The sequence below is a fragment of the Anguilla anguilla genome, chromosome 14 (assembly GCF_013347855.1).
Source record: "Anguilla anguilla isolate fAngAng1 chromosome 14, fAngAng1.pri, whole genome shotgun sequence".
Taxonomy (NCBI): Eukaryota; Metazoa; Chordata; class Actinopteri; order Anguilliformes; family Anguillidae; genus Anguilla; species Anguilla anguilla.
In genome coordinates, this window is record NC_049214.1 from 37576569 (window position 1) to 37596799 (window position 20231).

General features: G+C 47.5%; 2 protein-coding genes across 3 annotated transcripts in view; one reads left to right on the plus strand and one right to left on the minus strand.

The window, feature by feature from the left end:
• Positions 1-7895, minus strand: part of LOC118213036 (inactive phospholipid phosphatase 7) — an 11165-nt gene extending 3270 nt beyond the window's left edge. Inside the window, exons 1-2 of one of the 2 annotated variants that reach the window (XM_035391637.1) lie at positions 7805-7895; positions 6062-6812 (exon numbers count right to left, since the gene is read on the minus strand). In XM_035391637.1, the coding sequence (XP_035247528.1) occupies positions 6062-6581 (520 nt within the window). In that variant the 5' untranslated portion in view covers positions 6582-6812; positions 7805-7895. Of the gene's footprint in view, positions 1-6061; positions 7683-7804 lie in introns of those variants that run through there. The other variant, XM_035391636.1, reaches the window with a different exon arrangement.
• Positions 7896-8107: 212 nt separating this feature from the next.
• On the plus strand, positions 8108-17945 carry fam78ab (family with sequence similarity 78 member Ab). The gene is made up of 3 exons (XM_035391639.1): positions 8108-10099; positions 16891-17423; positions 17512-17945. The coding sequence occupies exons 1-2, from the start codon at positions 9777-9779 to the stop codon at positions 17414-17416; spliced, it is 849 nt and encodes a 282-aa protein (XP_035247530.1). The 5' UTR covers positions 8108-9776; the 3' UTR covers positions 17417-17423; positions 17512-17945.
• Positions 17946-20231: the final 2286 nt, after the last annotated feature.

Sequence of the window (20231 nt, forward strand, 5' to 3'; positions counted from 1 at the left end):
CGTACCCCGGTTTCCTCCCACAGTCCGAAGACATGCAGGTTAGGCTAACTGGAGACTCTAAACCTGTTATCTGCCCCAGGTGTACTCCTGTCTCTCGCCCAATGCATGCTGGGATAGGCTCCAGCCCCCTGCGACCCTCATTAGGAATAAGCTGGAGAAAATAGATGGATGGATGGATGGATGGATGTGCCAACAGCCCTCTTAAGGATTTAAGCAGTATGTAGGGCACTGTGATACTAACTACACTGTACTGCTAACTGCACTGCAACACTAACTACACTGTAATGCTAACTGAACTGCAACACTAACTACACTGTAATGCTAACTGAACTGCAACACTAACTACACTGTACTGCTAACTGCACTGTAACACTAACTACACTGTAATGCTAACTGAACTGCAACACTAACTACACTGTACTGCTAACTGCACTGCAACACTAACTACACTGTAATGCTAACTGCACTGCAACACTAACTACACTGTAATGCTAACTGCACTGCAACACTAACTACACTGTAATGCTAACTGAACTGCAACACTAACTACACTGTAATGCTAATTGCATTGCAACACTAACTACACTGTACCACTAATTGCACTGTACCACTGATAACACCGTACCACTAATTGCACTGTTCCAATAACTACACTGTACCTTTAATTGCATTCTTCCACAAATTAGGCTGTACTGCTAATTGCATCGTTCCACTAATTGCACTGCACCACTAACTACACTGAACCACTAATTGCACGGTTCCACTGATTCCACCATACCGCTAATTCCATTCTAATTCCACTCTTAAGCTAATTACATTTCTCTTTCATATCCACGGACGCATTTATCACCGGGAGCAAGAAAGTAGCCAGGGAAGCGTCGGCTAGCTTCCCGTCGTCTCCCGAACGCGCCGCTGCGGTCACGGTCCGTCGCCGGGGCGGACGTCAAGGACGGAGCACTGAGGGACCTCGGGGGACCCGGCCGAGCGGAAACGCCCTCTTCCCCGGGCGGAAACGCGCGCGGGTGCGCTCGGAATTCACGAGGACCCTCGCGGGACAGCGCCCGTCTCCGTGGAGAGCTCTCGCAAGCGAACATCTTAAAAAAAAAAATAATAAAAAAAAAACAGGCCTCACAGCCAGTTCCGGCAAGCGTCTGAAAAAAAGGTCAAACGCAGTTGAATATATGCAAAAAAAAAAGAAGAAGAAGAAGCTTTCATGTTCTGAAGAAGATATTACAAAAGCTCCGAAAACAAACAGATTGCCCATCAACCAAATGACTTCAATATACAACGGAATCTGCATTTCAATGCAAATGCACTTTTGATTTGCACTCATAAGCATCAACAAAGAGTCAGAGATGCAGAGAAATACATCAAAATCTAAATAAAAATTACTCTTTATATGCACTGGTTCATTTTCTGAAAAATCTGAAAAGAGCCCCAAACACACGCACCACACACACACACACACACACAGTCTTTCACATTACATTACAAACCTCAAACAACCTGTCACAGTAAAAAGACAAATTGATTATGTTGTCTGTTCCCCACCACTGCTGTGTTCTCTTCATTCACAAAAACGCTAATAAGTAACTAAGTGTAGTTTCCAACACCCCGTTCCTCCCTCCCCCCCCTCCCCCCCAAAAAAAAAAACTATCATAGATAAAGATATCATGGGAAAAGGACAATGGACCAAATCTTACTGCCACAGTGCGTCTGAGCTCTGTTGAAACTGGAGGTCCAGTCTATCCACAGGCTATCCTTCTTATCATAACAAACACTTATGCAATAACAGAGGAATAAGGCATAAGCCCCTAAACTCGACGGTCACTATGGAAACGCACCCGTCGTCACTTCTAAAAACAGTACCCTCTACCTCTCCAGCCTCCCACGGCAGTGTTGCCACAGGATGTCCTGTCACTGTTCCTACAAGTTGGGGAGGGGCAGTCATATGTGCCTGCCAATCACATACAGATATTCTGTTCTTCTCAGCCACCCCGCCCCCCCCCCCCTTTCACTGGCCCACAAAACATGCTGGCCCAGAAAACGTGCTCCATGCCTAAATCAATCCCACCCCCCCCCCCACAGAAAAAAAAAGAATTACTACAAAATCAAAAGATATGCAGCGCCTAACCAAAATAGCACCAGCGGCATCGCTTGCCACTGCTGGGAAAACAAATAAGCATCAGACCAGACGGCTTGTAAAAAATGGCGCAGGCTGGCGTTGATTTTGCGCTCGCTGTCCTTACAGCATCCGCCAAATGAAAGGTGAGAGCTCCAGCTGTCCCAGCATCCTCGTGCGGGGGGGGGGGGGGAGTGGGGCTCGGGCAGGTACGTGACTGCATGACTTGAAAAGCAGACGGGTTTTACACCTCATGATGACGGACAACGCAAACGGCCCAGGTGGGTGTCGGGCACCACCGCCGCCATCGCTGAGGGCGCCTCAGGCAGACAAAAGGGAACCAACTGCTCCTGACAAATACGGTGCTCTGCAGCCCCGTCCTCTCCCAAAAAACCAAACGTTACCCTCGGTGTTACAGAGGACGCCCCTCGGGGTCGTAGATGAGCGATGGACCCGACGAGCGATCGCATTTCTCTTCATAATTCTTAACGAAAACTCCTGGGCCCCGAGAGCAGGTCACACCCTTTTGAGATGCACAATTTTAGCAATCCACAAATGCTAGCTATAAATCCGGCCGCTATAAATCCCCGCGCGCTGATGAATTTCTCTTAGGACATCCGCTGGCAAGAGCCATTCTTTTTCATTAGCGCGTCTAAAGCCACGCACTGTGGAGCTATCATAAAATATTCCTGAAAATGTACTTTTTTTTTTTTTTTTTTTTTTTTTAAAGCCTACTCTTTGAAAAATGATAATGCCTTTGACACTGACTTTGGGTAATAGTTTCTGCTCCATAACTAAATCCTGAAGAACATTTAATATGTAAAAAAAAATAATCTTATTTCTGTCTTTTATCTAATTAAACTTTGGAAGAGGGCTACGGACATAGTGCTCACCTCCTTGTATAAGCAGGGGTCTTGTTTTCACTCATATCTGAAACAGCTGGAAAATGTTTGTACGAGTAATGTGCGTGGCTGTCTGTTCACATTCGATTTTTCACGTGCAGTCTATCCAATTCTGCACACTCAGACTGAGGCTGAATTTCTTACAGCACCCTGTGAATCTGGCACACTTAAAACTGCGAGTCATGTTCCAGTAGCGAGGGGGAACGACACTTTGACGAAGCGTTCACGTTCAGATCCGAGATTGGACAAATCCAATTTACGTACATCTGATCTCAATCGTCCACGGCAAAACGTATCGGTTTCGTCAAGAAATCTGACGTCGGCCGCATAAAACGAAAAAGTAACCGTAGCGATGTGATGGTTGAGGTGATGCGTACGCTGATTTTCGCAAAGGGAAGCTTTCACATTTCTAAGCTCCCTGTAACCTACAAGCAACCTTAGTGAGAAGTTCACTTTCTCTAGTCAAGATGATAACAAATGGGGGAAAAAACAGGGAAAGTCCTCAAGTCCAACAAAAGCTAACAAAACTAGCCAAATCCAGTGCTAAATTGTAGTGTAGAGGAGGTTTCACTGTAGCTTTGGCTGGGTGACCAGAGATTCTGGTTTCATTCTAATCACTTATATTTTTTTCTGTCCAAGGGTGAGTTCCAACCACTCATTTTTCCATCTCCTTGCTTCCTTTCCTTGCCTCTTTCCTTAGTACGGAAGGCCAGATGGGGCAAAAATACGTAAAACTGACGTCTGGGATCACGCACTGCCAACCGTGGGCTCATTCCATTCCCTCATTTTAATTCCTTGCTTTCTTTCCTCGCTCCTAAGTTCCACCCAGCGAAGGATGCAAGGAAAGGACATAAGGAAAGGACGTGAGGACATAGGAATCGAGGAAACGTGTATAAGGAAAACGGAACACCCTTGCTCTTTGGAGCGTCAGTCTGAAGCCACGTCAGTTAAAGATGTGGCGGACGTGGAGAGGTAAAGCATCCATCAGGAACCTCCTAGCTCCCCGTTACTAGCTCCTTCAGGGACCATTCAACAGACTGGAATGTCGTTAAAGATGGGGGACCTTGACTGATTTCCGGATCAGAAAGGGAACAAGGAGACAAGGACAGATGAAATAGGAGACTCAAATGAGCCCTCTGTTCTGGTCACTGTGGAAGCAAAAACATGGGGGGGCTCTGAAGCCCTGGATCTCGGTTCGCACAGACGCCAGCTTCAGACCCAGACCGGCCAGCCCCTCCTGTGAACCTCCACAAAAATCCAGAAGTGATGGATGGAGCAAGGTTAATCCAGGACACAGTCAGAAATCAGCTTAGAAGCATCGGTAGATGCTGCTTAAAATTCCCCGCAGCAACTGGTGCAGACCAAGCCTTGCTGTCAAAGGTGAGTGGCAGGGGGAGAGAGAGAGAGAGAGAGAGAGAGAGAGAGAGAGAGAGAGAGAGAGAGAGAGAAAGAGAAGGGGGCAAGAGAGAGCAACAGAGAGAGAGGGAGACAGAGAGCAACACGTTGAACAACATCTTGCCCCATTAATAATACACAGCTCTAAGATGACAGGAAGTCAGGAGAGCAGAGACGGTGACGAGCAGCCATGCCGCCGCCCTCAGTATCTGTCGCCTGACAGCCAGACAGAGGAGCAACAGTCGCACAACAACAACTGCCTGGGCTCCATGGCAACCTGAGTCTAGCTCACACTAGGCTGTTTTTTTTTTTTTAACCCTGTGAGGACTTGCTATTGAGTATGTGTGGGTGGTGGTAGGAGGGTTTACCTGTCAACGGTGAAAGACTGCTGTCTGTTACGTTTGCACTGCCTTCAAATAGCTCCGAGCCTCTCAGCAAATGTGCCCGTTTCAGTATAAGAGGGCAGATTTGTGAATGAAATGACACTTTTAGAGATCTGCCAAAATGAAGAACAGAGGCCCTGAAAAGGATCTGAGGAAAGTTACAAAGAGCAGTTTCCATCTGAGGCCAAGGGCCAGACAAACTAAGGAACAAGCCCTTTCTTTTTATAATATATAAATAAGAATGACAGGAACAACTACCCCATGACCCTTTAAAAAAAGAAAACCCAGTGGTCCCAAAAGAGCTGAAATAATGTTGCAAGCAAAATAAATAAATAAATAAATAAATAAATAAATAAATAAATAAATAAAAATTTCAAAAAAGCGCGCGCCGCCTTTTACATGATTTCTGCGTATCCTGGAGTTCACGAAAGCGACCATTTGAACACCCCGTTCTTCCCGGCCCTGTCCAAACGCAAGGACGGCCCACATCAGCCTCCTACAACTACCGCCCGCAGAGACTTGGCATCCAAGCATTGAGGTAAAAATAAACCTCACACCTGTGGCTACCACGGGGGTTGTTAATGTGCTGCCTGTCGGTATGAACAGTGTGACATTCTTAACCGACCGACACAGGGCGCTCGTTGGCTCTGCAGAAACTCCAGCAGTTACGCGCCGTTAGACACCAACACGCCGACGCCGTTGCTCTCAAGTACTCTTGTCTGCCTGAAAGAAACGCATTAAAAGAATCTAGGGTAGCCTACATTTGGCGCTAGCAAGAGCGGATAAAAATAGCTAGAAGAACTGACCGCTTCAAAAATATAGATTAAATTGTGAGCTGTGTCCATACTGGAGTACTGCAAGATAACTGCATCAGGTGACAGACTTGTTGAACAAGACGTTAGAAAACCACTGCGCTAGTATCTGGCAATACAGCTTGATAATATTTGGGGAGGGGGGAGGGAGCGGGTTAATCAAAACTCTCTCATGTAGGCCTACACAGAAAATCAAAAGGAAGGTGGATCTAATCTAGTATTAATTCAATTATATAGGCTAGTGACATCCTTGCTACAAATAAATAGTAAAGCACGTTGCCAACACAGAATTAAATACATAATAAATAACAGATACATAGATAAATAATCGCATAGGAGTAAATGATACGGTATATAGGAACAAAAACCTATGGAGTGTAACGTCATCTAGGCCACATATAACAGTGTAGTGTAGTTGGGCAAAGCTAACGCGCGTATGTTGTTTACCGAGAAGTAGATTGACCAAGACCTCTTGTCCTGCCAAAGTGTTGCTCCTGGTGAGACAGAAAAGCGTGCCGCAGATCCACGTGATTCCGTGCCCCGTCAGCGCGAGCAGGGTGACCATGGAGCGGACGCTGCCCCAGGAAGATGAGGTGTAGGCACAGACCCCCAGCCGCTTGGAAAGGCATATGTCGATGGCCAATAGGGAGTTCATCGCTATCCCTTTGAAAGAGGGGTTTAGCTGCATGCAGTCTTCCTCTGGTAATTTCAAAGACTCTCGTCGGTCCTTACCGCCCTCGCTGGGCACCTGTGAATTTTCGGGCTGTTGGCTTTGTTGTTGTTGGAGCTTCATTTGGCCCGGCCGCCGCGCGGAACCACGGACCTCTGCGTTACATCTGAGCGGCTGGTTCAGTGACAGAAACTCCGGTCTGTTCAGCACGCTGCCCCGGTCCCTCGTCCTAGGTCTGCTTTGATGCGCAGGCATTTTGGATTTCTCCCATTTCGTATCTTTTATGTATCCGCTCATTTTTAAAGGCGTGAGACACAGGTCCCTTCTTTACGGTTGCTCAATCTGTAAGATCTTTAGCGGGTAGGGCTTTTGCTCAGTGCCCACTCTCACTCTTCCCAGCCGGAGCCTCCGATATATTTAGACTAAACGGACTGCATGCTCCCGCTAGGCTACTGTTTACTCTTTGCTCCAAGCAGGCAGGAACACATTTGACTGGCAGCTCGTCCAGCCAATCCAATGAACGTCAATCTTTGGAGGAAAAAATACAAACAACGGGTTTTTGACGTTCGCGGAATACTGGACTGAGAAGGAATAGCAAAAAGACCTGTCATACAGCCTACATGAGCACAAATTCACACCGCAAAGCATTTCGGGATATGTAGCGGATTCATTTGTTCAGAACGTAACAAATGCATTTTGTTCTAAAGAATAATAAATCGCAAGCCTACGGCATGCTTTAGGCTATAGTCACATTCACGTACTGTCCGCAACACGAAATGCATTGTTATACACATCGATAAATATGTCTAATAATAACTCAAAATCGACATCGCCGAGGTCTACACTAGCCTATTCGACCTAACTGATCTCCGGTCAAGGCAACACGGTCCAGCAATTTCAGCCACGCGCGGAATTCAGAGAATGTCGCAGGAATTTCTATTTTTATTGCTTCTGAGCAGAAGGCTGTTTGAATTTTAATTTCATTCCACGTCTCTCTGATCGTCGTACTGGAACATTCCTCCTTAAGAATCTGAAACGTGTAGACAGCGTCTGTTTCCGTCCCGTCGCTAGCCTATTCCCTCTCCCACAATGGGCCTCCTTTCTCCGCAAACCTTCCAGATGGGAGTTCTCCATGGTGCTTAAACATTGTAGAGCTACACTAAATTAGCCTGCGCTCGGATCCTATCTAGAAATATCCATGCACATATTAGGCCTATCAGTAACTCCAGTCCGCTTTTATTTTTTGTTAGGTTATACGTCTGTCTTCGTGTCACGAATGGAAGCAAACAAATCGGTTTCGATGTCATTTGAATTATTGATTTAATATTAGGCCCATGTAATTGAATTCATAATTAAGCTGAACCACACATTTCAGCTTTCAAATTGAATATATGCGTTGAAATGCTCGCGGCAGCCTAAAAGATTAATAATAATAAAAAACAATTACAATACGAACCGTTATGTACATACAAAACAGCTTAAGGTTACAGTTTATGAAAGTACCACCACATCCATATTACCTCTGCTCTTGTCTTGTTCATTTGAAAGTTGCAAATAAGCTTGAAAATAGCTAATTCAATAAGCAATAAATATAAAATGATAAAAGATAGATAAAACAAGTGTTTTAATATCAGCATTAATGAAAGAAAACTATAAAAGTCTCACTATAGAACTACTGTATGCAATAGCCTATAGTGCAAGGCGTAAAGCTGTCTTTATAGGCTACATTTCACAGATCATGGCATGGTGGTGATAACTACACTTCCCAGAATGCTACTAGTTTCCAAGGGGAAGTGTCGTTTGCAAGCTTGTTAAATAAAAGAGCCGCAGCCCCAGCAGCCGAGATAAAGAATTGCAGGATGGGGAACCCACAGCCGCTGCGATGGGGCTATAGAGCAGAGGAATGAACCGCTGTTCGGACTGTATGTGTGACATATCGCTAAGACGGAAAAGCACCGAGAAGAGAGAGCGGGTCTGCGGAACAGTTATTTTCCCCCAGAATCACAACGGTCCTCCTTTTTTGCAAGAGACAGCTACAGAAGAGAAAGTTGACCTGGTTGCCTTTGGATGTTGCGGTGTATCGGCTATGGCACCATGAAATAAATTTAAGTTGATGGAACCTCCACAGCACATTATAGTTAATTGGTTGAAAAGAAGACTTTCGCCAATGAACACGACGGAATGACAACGGAATTGCCTCTTTGACCACGGGAACATGCCCTGGGATAGACCAGTTTTAAAAATTACCCTTAATAATATTATTATTTATATGTTGCTTTAATCTGACCGACTAGTGTTATGTATCTTTTATTTATTTACAAGCGTATGAGACTGAAGAATTTTCTACCGAGGTAGCTCATTCACTGTTTGTAATTTAACTTAATAATTTTCTCCCTTCGTCTTCGAGCCCAATGCTGTCTGTTGTTAGGATGCTCGTTTTACATGGTATTAGATTATTCAGTACAGAATTAGCATTATTTCTTAAATATAGTCACCTGTCATCCCTAATGTGTGTATTTGTGTTTAATGTTTGACCATGTAGAAAAGATAAACTAAAAAAAAAAAAATGAAATAGATATACGCACTATGTAGGCCTAGTGTTTGTGCTAATTAAATGTTTATAATGTAAATATAGGCAGTGTAATAATAGTGTTCACAGTGTAATAATAGAAAGAATTGCAGCATTGTATGTTTAGTTTGCGCAATTGCTATAACTTCAACCATTAGTTGACAGGAGGGCATTACTGCATTAGGCTACCATGCAGTGGCAAAAGGATAGTTATCGTACAATTAATACGTTATTTAGAGAAAAAAGTGACAGCTTTCGCTTAATTTTGAAGCAAAAAGTGCGTCTTCTCGAGTAAAATTATAGCCAACAGAACGTATAACTAAAGGCTTCTCGCGCGGATATAAGAAAGCTGTCGGCTTGTTGATCGCAGGTTGCTATTAACAGACGAAGGACGAAGGGCAATATATTGAATATATCTATGAAATGTAACGCCAAAATGAGTAATTACTTTTTGGCCTATCTATAATGACGTTTCGCTGTACAATGCATGGTGCAAGGTGCGTTTCAAAGGCTGTGTCTTACAGCTGAAGACCATCACAGGCTACTGCATGCATACACGCCAGTCAGTCGATAGGCTTGCAACATCTACTGCAACTGATGGAGGAAGCCCACAGAAACGGAAAAGAGCGTTGCATCAGAGCAAGCTGAACTCAAAACTATACTTGCTGAGTTGCGAGTTGATCAGTACGGGAACATGCGCCTGTAAGCAACTTTAAGCTGCGCGCTATCGGAAACCTACCACTTTTTTTTGTTAATCTATCGATTACACAGTTGTTTGGAGGATACAGATTGCTACATATTTGAACCAGTAGTGCAGGCATCTTCAGACTCCGCGGTAACTACAGGATAGTTACCAAGAAGACTTTTTTGTGCGAATAATTTAGCGGATTTGTTCACTGTGAATTTAGCCTTTTGCAGTTTCCATGCGTCCTTCACTTTCGGAAACCTTGACTTTCTTTAGGATTTTGCAGATAATTGATGCGATGGGCTGTATCCAAAGTATTAGTTGCAAGCCTAGGAGTTTCCGTGAAAGCATCATCGTTCTGGAAGTGAGCTCCTCCATCGACTCCAACCCCACCAGCATCGACGAGTCATCAAACGTGGTTCTGCGATACCGGACGCCGCACTTCCGGGCTTCGGCTCGCGTACTGGTTCTGCCAGTGGCCCGTAAAGAAACTTGGACCGTGGGCTGGATCCAGGCGTGCAATCACATGGAGTTCCACAACACGTATGGAAATAAAGGAATGTAAGTGTCTGGCGTATGATATCCCATAACTTAAGTTTGAAAAAAAAAAGGTCTAACACATTTTATGCAGACATATCCTTAATTACAGTCAAGAAATTTTGAAAGAAGAAACTAAGAAATACATTTTCATTCGTCGGCTATTTATTTTTAAGATTGGGGCGGGGTGTCGATGTTAAACTATCTCAGTTTATCTAGAATGAACATTTGCTGCTTATGTACTGAATATTTAGGCGATCACAAGGATGGCCTATAGCCTACTGCAGGTAAATTTGAAACTCGCTCAATAGACTCTTACCGACAGGAAGAGATGTTTTGGCTGTAACAGCTACTGAATTATATCACTGACAGACAGGATGTTTGACGCTATTTAAGCAATGTCAGCAAGTGTCACACTCACGTCCTTAATTGGTGTGTTACAAGAACTCAATGGAACGCCTTTAATAACCTTTCATTTTAAGTACAATCGTATAAATGAACAGGATCCCCACTTTTATGCTCGTGAAATAAGCAGAATTAAATTATCCACAGTTAAATCGTCTCAAAGATATCGTCTTTTGTCGCGCTGTTGGAAAGGCTTTGTGTGTTTTCTGGGAAATGCCTTTGCCCTGACACTTCATGAGAAAGACGATGTTTTCAGCAGGTCTACCTACTAGAGGTGCTAACGTTGGCGCTTCAGTAGACTCACACCTAACTCACGACTGAGCTTCTCTCTCTCGGTCTGCTTCTCACAACGGCGTCTCTGTTGCAAATATAAATGTCCACCTTGATAGCCTACCTTTTGATGAAGATAAAGGTTATATTTTAAAAACGTGAAGCTCAGTTGGGTCGGATTACGCACATATTAGGCCTGGTTTCTCATTGAGATTAAATGTTGGATGCTGCTAAAACAGGTCATTTCTGCATTTTGGGTTGTAACCAGGGGAGTATCGGAATACATGTGCACGTGCACTGAAGACATTCCTCAGGAAAAAAGCAAACGGTCCTTCGATTGCTTTAAAATAAATAAATAAATAACAGGAGTTTTAACTAATTAATATTTTTTATTTCTCAGGGGACAAATAATTTTATATTAAATGATACCTGGGATTTGTTTGAACATACTTTATATGTCTTTACATGTAGGGTAAATTGCCAAAGAAATTAATGGAAATGATTTTAGAGGAAAACCCTGTGCTCAGCGAAATGTTGAACGCTGCGATTCCCTTCCACGTAGAGCAGTTTCGGTGCTGCCGGGTTGGCACCACGTCTCGGCAGACAGAACAGTGTCAAGTGGCCTAGACCCTGCCGGACCCTATATGCGTAGCATGCGCAACAAGTCAAGCCCAAGTTTTCCCGTGATTTTCCACACCAGTTCTAAATTGCACGGTGCTGAATTCTCTCCTTGGTTTGCTTGTTATAACAGTGAAATGGAAAAAACCACTCGAGCGAAAGCGAAAGCGAAACGAGATGCTTCCTTTTTTTAAAAATATTCTGTGGTCTACAACGGGGTTGTATGCTACTTCGGGTCCCGGCACCAACGAACAGAATTGCACACGTGCGCCCTGCGTACTGTCCGCTCTCACCGGGAACGCGATGCTCCGAAACTGACTCCCCTTTCTGTTTAGCAAAAAGACGCTGGAGTATATAATGATGAAGGAGAGGCTCCGCAGACGTGCTCGCCGGCTTATCTGAATCCTCAAGAGGGGCAAGAATGGTGGAATGCTGCGAGTGATAGGTTGTGCTCGGGCTACCGTACCAAACAAGATAGTCTCTCTCTGTCTCTCTCAGACACGCTCGGTGAGGCCCGAATGTGTGTCTCTGCTAATCTTTTAGCCGCGAGAGCCGGAGTGAAGAGGAACGGAATGAGCGCACTATTAATACCCTACGGAGATTAAAGGAACCCTTCCTCTCTTGAATCAAAACGGTACGGACGTGGAGAAATTAGATGAGCCTGTCGGATATAAACCCATCTGTAGAAAAAAAAAAAGGGGGGGGGGGGGGGGGGATCAGTGTAAGAAGCCAGCAGAAAATTCTTACACTTCTGAAGGTGAACATGTTCCTCTCAGTTTCCCTCGGAAGGATCAGAAGAACCTGCTTTAAGCGCTAAAGATGATCACAAATGAGCGCGCGCACACACAGGGCCGTAACTACCACTGAGGACCAATGTCATGTCCGTGTCTATTTCTAAAGCCAAGATATAACCCCATTCTTCAGTGAGAACTTCAGTTACAATTCATTTAGGAGATTAATGAACGAGTATTTAACATTTTCTGAAATCTAAGCCCAATCCAGAGGCATATGTACAGCATTTACACATTTACGCATTTTCTAGGTCTTGGTTACACCCCTGCACACACAAACACATGACACACACACACACACACACACACACGTTATAAAAACATCAACTTCCCACAAGTGCTCCAGCATCACCTGGTGCATATCACCGCGCTTTTGCCAGTGACCACATTGAATAGAACGATACCCAGAATGCACTTTGGCCATTTCTACAGTTTCTTTTCATTGGACGCTCCGTCCTCCGTCCTCATCTTGCAGAGGATGGCAATATCTTGGGTTAAGAAGGGTAAAAGCCGTTTTCCTCCTGGATTTTGAACCCGCAACCTCCGCAGTTCTGTAAGTGATGCTATGCAACGGCAAAGACAACAGGCCAGTTCCGTGTTCTCTACAGGATCCAGATACTGCATTTCGGATCTTTGCAGAACTCCCAGTGGTGTGACTTTGTGAAATCATCACCTGCACACCCATGTTTTTAATTCTGTATCTGTACAGTACATTGGAGTTTGAGATTATCCTTCAACTGCACAGATTCATTTTAAGTGGAATAAGTGACGGGATTAAATGCAAGTTCTTAGCAGGATGTACCGAATTGTGCGTTCAACACGTAAAATTTGCAAGCGAAAATGTCTTTGTGTGTCAGACCAGACGCTCTGCCTTGTTCGTGTCCTAAGAGAACCTCTATGTATTGGTGTACCATCGCTGCCCGTTACAGAGTTGTGGGGAGGACTTTAAGATGCAGGATATATACAGCCCCGCCAGCCTCTACGGGGAATCCCAGCGGAACCTTCCAGGCTTTCTGTAACCGGGGGAGACCATTAAAGACGGGGTAGAGTGTCTGCATCTCGATGCCCTCCTCCTCCCCGAATACGGAACTGTCAGAGTAACCCAGTGGAGAGAGGAACTACAAGCTGATTGGATGAGGGGCCTCCCTGAAATGTTGGGTCTGAACAGCCAAACGCTCAGGCTCCTTGGGCGGGGGGGGGGGGGGTGGGTGGTTGCTCGAGACTACCGGGCAGTGGGTTCAGAGTTTACAGATGGGGCAGAGGGTTTTCGGGTTCATATCCCAGATGGGGCACAGCAGCCATAGCCACGACCTTGAGGAAGGTCACCACAGCCACCCACCGGTAGACACCCAGCAGCTTGGATCAGAAACCGAGTCTAAACGACGTGCAACTCTCAAGCGTTAAGTCGCCCCGGATGAGCTTTGGCCTGCTGATACGAGTAAATAATTGAGTGTGTGCACGAGAACGCCACTGCTCCACGTCAGGGACGCGCTGATTGGTTCTGCCGACTCACCTGCCGATAGAGAAGGCGCTCCGTTACAGGCTGTCTGTGGCATGGGCGGGACTGTCCAATCAGGATGGTCCAATCAGGCGGCTTTAGCATTGCCAAACCTGCGCTGGCTGACACAGTACCCACCTGAGCATGGCCAAACCTGCACAGTACCCACCTGAGCATGGCCAAACCTGCACAGTACCCACCTGAGTGCCGGTCCTCTTCTCTAGTAGATACAGAGAGCAGTCCTTCAGGAATTGGACAGTGGCAGAATTTTTCTGCTGTTGTTTCGGCTCTGTCCTCCGGTACATTAGAGTTGAAATGAAACGATGAAAACGAGGTTAAAGTGCAGGCTTGTCAGCTTTAATTTGAGGGTGTGTGCATCCATATCAGGTGATCCGTGATGACATCACAGCCCTTTTTAATGCGTAATCCCCCATTTCAGGGTGATGTCTACAGGTCACTGACTTCAGGCAGTCGTCAAACGCTTCGATCTGCACCCAAGCGCTAAACATGACAACTTTATTCAAGATCATGTTCATCTATCAGATTACTTCAGGTTATTTCTGGGCGGTATATCTGCTAGCTGTTAGCATTAAACCCAACTCCGAACAAGCAGAACACGGGCCCCTGTCGCTCTGGTGTAACAGAGCCCCCAGTGACTGATCCTCTGTTGAAAGACCACGGCTATACCGCCGGGTAATTACACGGCTAGCGCGGCTAGCATCTGTTTCCGAGCCAGGACGGACAGCGGAAGAAATTTGGGAGCGCTTTGTTTTTTTTTTTTCTTTTCTTTTTTTTTTGTTTGTTGTTGTTGTCCTGGCAACGTCGCCGCTGCCAAGCGCCCGGCCCTGGTGTCAATGCCTGATATGTAAAATAAATAAATAAATAAATAAAAATAAAGCGGTTGGAGGCTCACGAGTGGAGACCTGGGGCTTCATGACCTTTTCGGAAACCCGCGCCGAGCCTGCTGTATAAATACACCGGAATGCCGCCTGGCTGCAACCGGACCCCGCGGCTATATCGGGGCTGGGGTGCACGGCGGGGCGGGGGGGTGAGGGGCGGTCACCGCTCTGCCGTGGCGGTCGTTAGCCGCGCGGTCGCTAACACCGGCGCCACCGCCAGCGCCCCGTGCTGAAGACCGTCTTACCCTGCGACCTGCTCCTCTGCAGCAAAAAGTCTTCAAATGTTTACTTTTTAGTAAACGTTTTAGTGATACACTGTCTATAACAAAATCAGTTATTAAAAGTACCGACTGTTGACACATTTAGCCAATGCCACAACCATATTGGGAAATATTATGTACAAGTACAGTATAATACATTTGAAACCCTTTTGAATAAATTGCTATAAAAATGAGTCACAATGCATATAAGATATTATGCAATAGCATAGCGATATTTTTGATACTTCCCAAAGTCTGAGAAACAAACATAACTCTCAGACTCAGGACTGAAGGACTTCTCATTCTCTGACTTCCAAAAAAAACCCCTTTCCCCCTCCGTCACCCCTGAGCAATCTAATATAATAGGAAAGAGTTGTTTGGTGGGGGGGGGGTGGCAGAACACTACAAGCTTCCTTCATGTTTTTTCTTTATTGCCCCCCCCCCCGCCCCCCCTCCCGGCCCCCACAGTTCCTCTGGCAGTAATGCGCACACAGCGGGTGATGTGAACCACGCCTCGGCGTGCCGGTGTGAGCGCGCTCAGATCCCAAACAGGCCTCTCGCTCTTGTTACACAGATAGTGATCAGTTCCTCCTCAGATAAGGGCCCTGGCCGCAGTGCATCGTGTGCCTGCCCCTCCGGGGCTGGGAGAAAGGTCATCTCTTATTCATTTATTCTGCTCTCCGCTCGTCTCCTCTCGTCTCCTCTCCTCTCCTCTCCTCTCCTCTCCTCTCCTCTCCTCTCCTCTCCTCTCCTCTCCTCTCCTCTCCTCTCCTCTCCTCTCCCCTCCCCTCCCCTCCCCTCCCCTCCCCTCCCCTCCCCTCCCCTCCTCTCCTCTCCTCTCCTCTCCTCGCGGCCGGCCAATCGACAGGCGGGGCGGACGGCGGCCTGAGAGGGGGTCCCGTCCGTCCCACCGCTCTTGGGGGCTGCTACCCTGGGACGCTCCAGGGGGTGGGGGGGGTGTGGGGGTGGATTGGGGGATGGGCTTGACTCAGCCCTGACTCACAGACGTCGCACCTCCCCGTCCAGTCCTCGTCAGAAGGGTTTAAACTCAACCCCCGTTCTCCCATGAACGACTGACAGTCAAACTCGGGCCGTTCCCTTGAAGGAGCACCAGCGCTTTACCTCACAGTTACCGAGCTTATTCATCTGGAACTCTTAGTGCTTTATCTGTATTCGAGGGAAGAAGATCCATTTCATTGGACGGGGGCCTTCCTGACAGTTTTCCCCTCAAACAGACGTGTTTCCGGCGTTTCGGCCAATCAGGAAGCAGCTCTTCTTCTGTGAGTGGAGACGGAAAGCCGATATCTCCGCTGCTTCCTCGTTCTCCTTTATCTCCGTTTCATGCGCTCTCTGGCCGAGGACCTCAGTTAAAGATTTGCCGCAGGCCTCTGTCCGTCGGCTGCCACGGGCTGCAGTGCAGCGACAGTTTCACACGTCAGCACGCGGGTGACTGACCCCCGGTCCCTTTGTGCTGCGGCTGTTTGGCAGACGCCGCTACGCGAAGCGGGCTGCAGTCCACGACGCGAGCGCAAAGGCAGCGGACTGAAGAGCGGCAATTTCCCAGAGAGGAAAGAGTACGGTCTCCGGAGAGACAGCACGTACGAGAAGTGCAGACTCAACTGACAGCTACCCTATTGAAAATGAAGTCTTTGAAGAGCACATTTTTTTGGATTGTTTTTTTTTCATTTTATTTTTTAAGTCAGTGTTCTAGAACTTTGAGTTACCAACGGTGATTGTTACATCAGCACTAGAATGTTCAGTTAAGAACATTCTAATCACATATTTGTGATTTTGCTTTAACCTTAAGTTTTAAACAGAAATGAACCTACCCTCTGTCTGTACAGGACCAACAGAACACAAGTCTATGGAAGCATGCCTAAATCTTTATGTCATTGCACAATGAGTCACATGCAGCCATTTGGTAAAACATAAATAGAAATGTTTGTATAAAATATTTCATTTTCTAACTGTTTGAAATGTTTGTCCATTTTGTGGACCCCCCCCCCCCCCCAGTTCGGGAACTCCTGTCTCCGCCTCCGAACTCACCCTGATCCTCGTTTTTTTCGCCTCACAGGTCAAGCTGGGAGCTGCCCGATCTGAGAGACGGCAAGATCGAAGCGATCAGCGACTCGGACGGCGTCAACTACCCCTGGTACGGCAACACCACCGAGACCTGCACCGTGGCGGGGCCCACCCGGAGGGACACCAGGTTCACCGTCAGCATGAACGACAACTTCTACCCCAGCGTGACCTGGGGGATCCCGGTGGGCGACAGCGAAGCTTCGCAGCTCACCAGCATCCGCCGGGACCAGAGCTTCACCACCTGGCTGGTGGCCCTCAACCAGGCCTCGGGCGAGACCGTGGTCCTCCGGACCGTCCGCTGGCGGATGCGGCTGCACATCCAGGTCGACCCGGACGAGCCGCTGGGCCGGCGGGCCCGCCTCACCGAGCCCCTGGCCCAGGAGCAGCCCGAGGTCCTGGTGCGCAACGAGCCCATCCCGTCCAACGCCACGGTCAAGCCCAACGCCAACGACGCCCAGGTGCTCATGTGGCGGCCAAGGTTCGGGGAGCCCATGGTGGTCATCCCGTCCAAGTACTGACCGCCCGTGAAGGGGGTTGGGTTTTTTTGGGGGAGAGGAGGCGGGGGGGGGGGGGGCAGGGGGGGAGTTTGGGGTGCAGTTATACCCTCTTCTTTTTTTAAAGAACTGGAAAGACCAAGGGTCGAGGGTCGTTACGACACATTTAAGGAGGACGTCCCCATTCACAAGAGGATCAAGCTGGACTTTCCGACTGGAATCGATCGACAACTCGCAACCATTCTACCTTTAAAAACTGGGTCGGGTATCACTGTGCAAAGCAAAATCATTGCAAAAACGAAAAACAAAAAAAAACCAACAACAACGACAAAAAAAAGATTTTTTTTTGCTTGCTTTTTAGGAGGATTATTATACTTGCACGTGTGTCTGTGTGTACACGGGCTACACATAAGTACGCACACATCTGCGGCCACACAAAGCATTTATTTATGAGAAGGGATGGAGTGAATTTTAGTTTTCGGGTGAGAAGTATTTTGATCCATGATACAAACATAATAGGAACGAGCAAAAACAGAGGGAAACTAGAGTTTTTTAAAATGCGTAAGACATGGATCCATGCTGTCTTAAGTTTACATTGCTTCTCGCTGCGAACGTTTTGAAGACGTTTTATGAACGTTTTGCCTTAAACGGTGTGTAATGTGGGATTTCGTCCTCACACACTGCTAGAGGCTGCTGTTGCTGGTGGGTGGGGTGGGTGGGTGGGTTTGGTGGGCACAGCGGGGGGGCGCGGGGGCTAGGGAGTGGTTGGGGGTGGGGGTGGTTGGATTCGAGGCAGCGGGAGAAAGCATCGTTCCGCTAGAATACCCTCTTACCTCAAAAAAAGATTAAAAGAAATATTGGCAAAAATGCCCAGCAACAAAATCCAGTGAAAAGACTGAGCACAGGGATTCTGGAGGAGTGGTGTGCAGCTGCGCTATGTTTAGTCACACACAGTATTCAGTGCTCAGAATGGCTTTCAGGCGTGATGTCTGGGGGGGGAGGGGAGGGGAGACATGGGGGCGAAGCTGTGATAATCCCTCAAAATTTCACCAATAAGCAGCTGTGAAAAAATGTCTTCCATCTTTTTTTGTTTTTGCGTGTGCTGATTTGTGGGGCACCCAGGCAAAGTAGCCCCCGGACCCCCGTAGGTGAGCTTTACACATTGCCCTTCAGGGAGAGGGCCCTGATTGGCTCGCTGGGCCTCAGCACCTCTCTATAGAGAGGGCCCTGATTGGCTCGCTGGACCTCAGCAGCTCACTATAGAGAGGGCCCTGATTGGCTGGCCGAACCTCAGCGCACTCTGCAGAGGGGGCGCTGGCCAGGGCCCGCTGGATCGATGCAGTTATTAATACACAATCATACGAGCGCGCGTTCAATGACTCCGCCGAGCCCGGCTGTTATTAATCATGCCAGCCTCAGCCTGTGGCCCGCCGACCACCGGTCAGATAAAGGGCAGTGTTCGGGGTCCCCTGGGTCTGCTGCAGGACCCGCTGCCCGGCAGGGACGGGCGGAGGGAGGTGCAGACAGACAGGCAGACAGACAGACGGATGGACAGAGATAACCAGACAGGCTGACAGGAAGAACAGACAGATGGACAGGCACACACAGACAGCCATACAGACAGGAAAACTGACAGACAGTCAGACGCAGACAGACAGTAAAACAGTCAGAAAAACAGGCAGCCAGGCAGGAAAACAGTCAGACAGACCTACAGACAGACCCAAAAACCACAGTACCGACAGCAGCAGTGCTGGCGGGAGGGGCGGTACTGTTTCCGTTTCGCCCAGAAGGCAGCACACTTTTAACCAGGCATCCGCAGACGCCGTTGAAGCCGTCCGCTGTACTAGCATTACCATCTTCCCCCCCCCGCCCCCGCTGACAGATTGTTCCGCTACGACAGCGTGAGGCCGACAGCGCGTTCAGCATTCCGTTCGTCTGCAACCGTCGCCGGAAAAAAAAACAGCGTCCGCTAAAGCCACGCAGTTTCGAATCGTTTTTAAAAACGTTTTTAAGTCGTCGTTTTTCATCCGAGACTTTTTGGCGCGGGGTCCGTTCAGCGCGAAAAATATCGTCTCTTTAAATAAATATCGGCTCGTTCTTCATTTACTGTGTGGTGTTAAAGGCCAGTAAAGGATATGACTGACACACACACCATTTACGCTACAGGCGTTTAGCGGACGCTCTTATCCAGAGCGACTTACACAGCTTTTTACACAGCATTTACACTGCATCCATTTATACAGCTGGACATACATACTGGAGCAGTGCAGGTCCTCCAGCAAGGGTGGAACGACAGTGTCCACTGAACAAGGGATTTAAGAGTAAAACGTCCATTTTATCGCTGTATTTGTTTGTCATGGACGGTCAGAGAAAAACATTGCCTGGCAACCAGGTAGTCCCGGTAACGAATGGCCCCTTACATAAGCAGACTGACTCTCATACGAGAACTGCATTAAGGTTTTTTGTTTTTCTCCCCGCTCTCAAGTTTAATTGACCCTTTTTGTCCTCCGTGGCCTTACGTCCGTTTGCCCTCTTCAGAGCCAATCAGCAATAAGCGCGCGCTCGCAGCACAAGGACGCTGTGCGTAAACAAAGGGTCGTCAGGACGACGCCTGATCCAATATGGAGGGGCTTCGGGCTTCAGTGTGTGTGGGTACCGCTGACCGGCACAGGGAGTCCTGTGGCATATTCACAGCCGGGCACAGCGGTGTTATTTAAAGTTTAATTATTAATGTGGAATACGGGCAGTCCGTACCGCGTGTGTGCGAGAGAGATACCTGTAACAGAACCGATCCCACAGGCTGCAGGGGCCCATTACTTTGATTTGTGCTTGGCGATCG

Bases quoted from the DNA above. Each gene is read 5' to 3' on its own strand.
- fam78ab (XM_035391639.1), top strand. From the start codon at position 9,777: ATGCGTCCTTCACTTTCGGAAACCTTGACTTTCTTTAGGATTTTGCAG. The intron at 10,100-16,890 runs GTAAGTGTCTGG...TTCGCCTCACAG, and splicing joins ACGTATGGAAATAAAGGAAT to GTCAAGCTGGGAGCTGCCCG.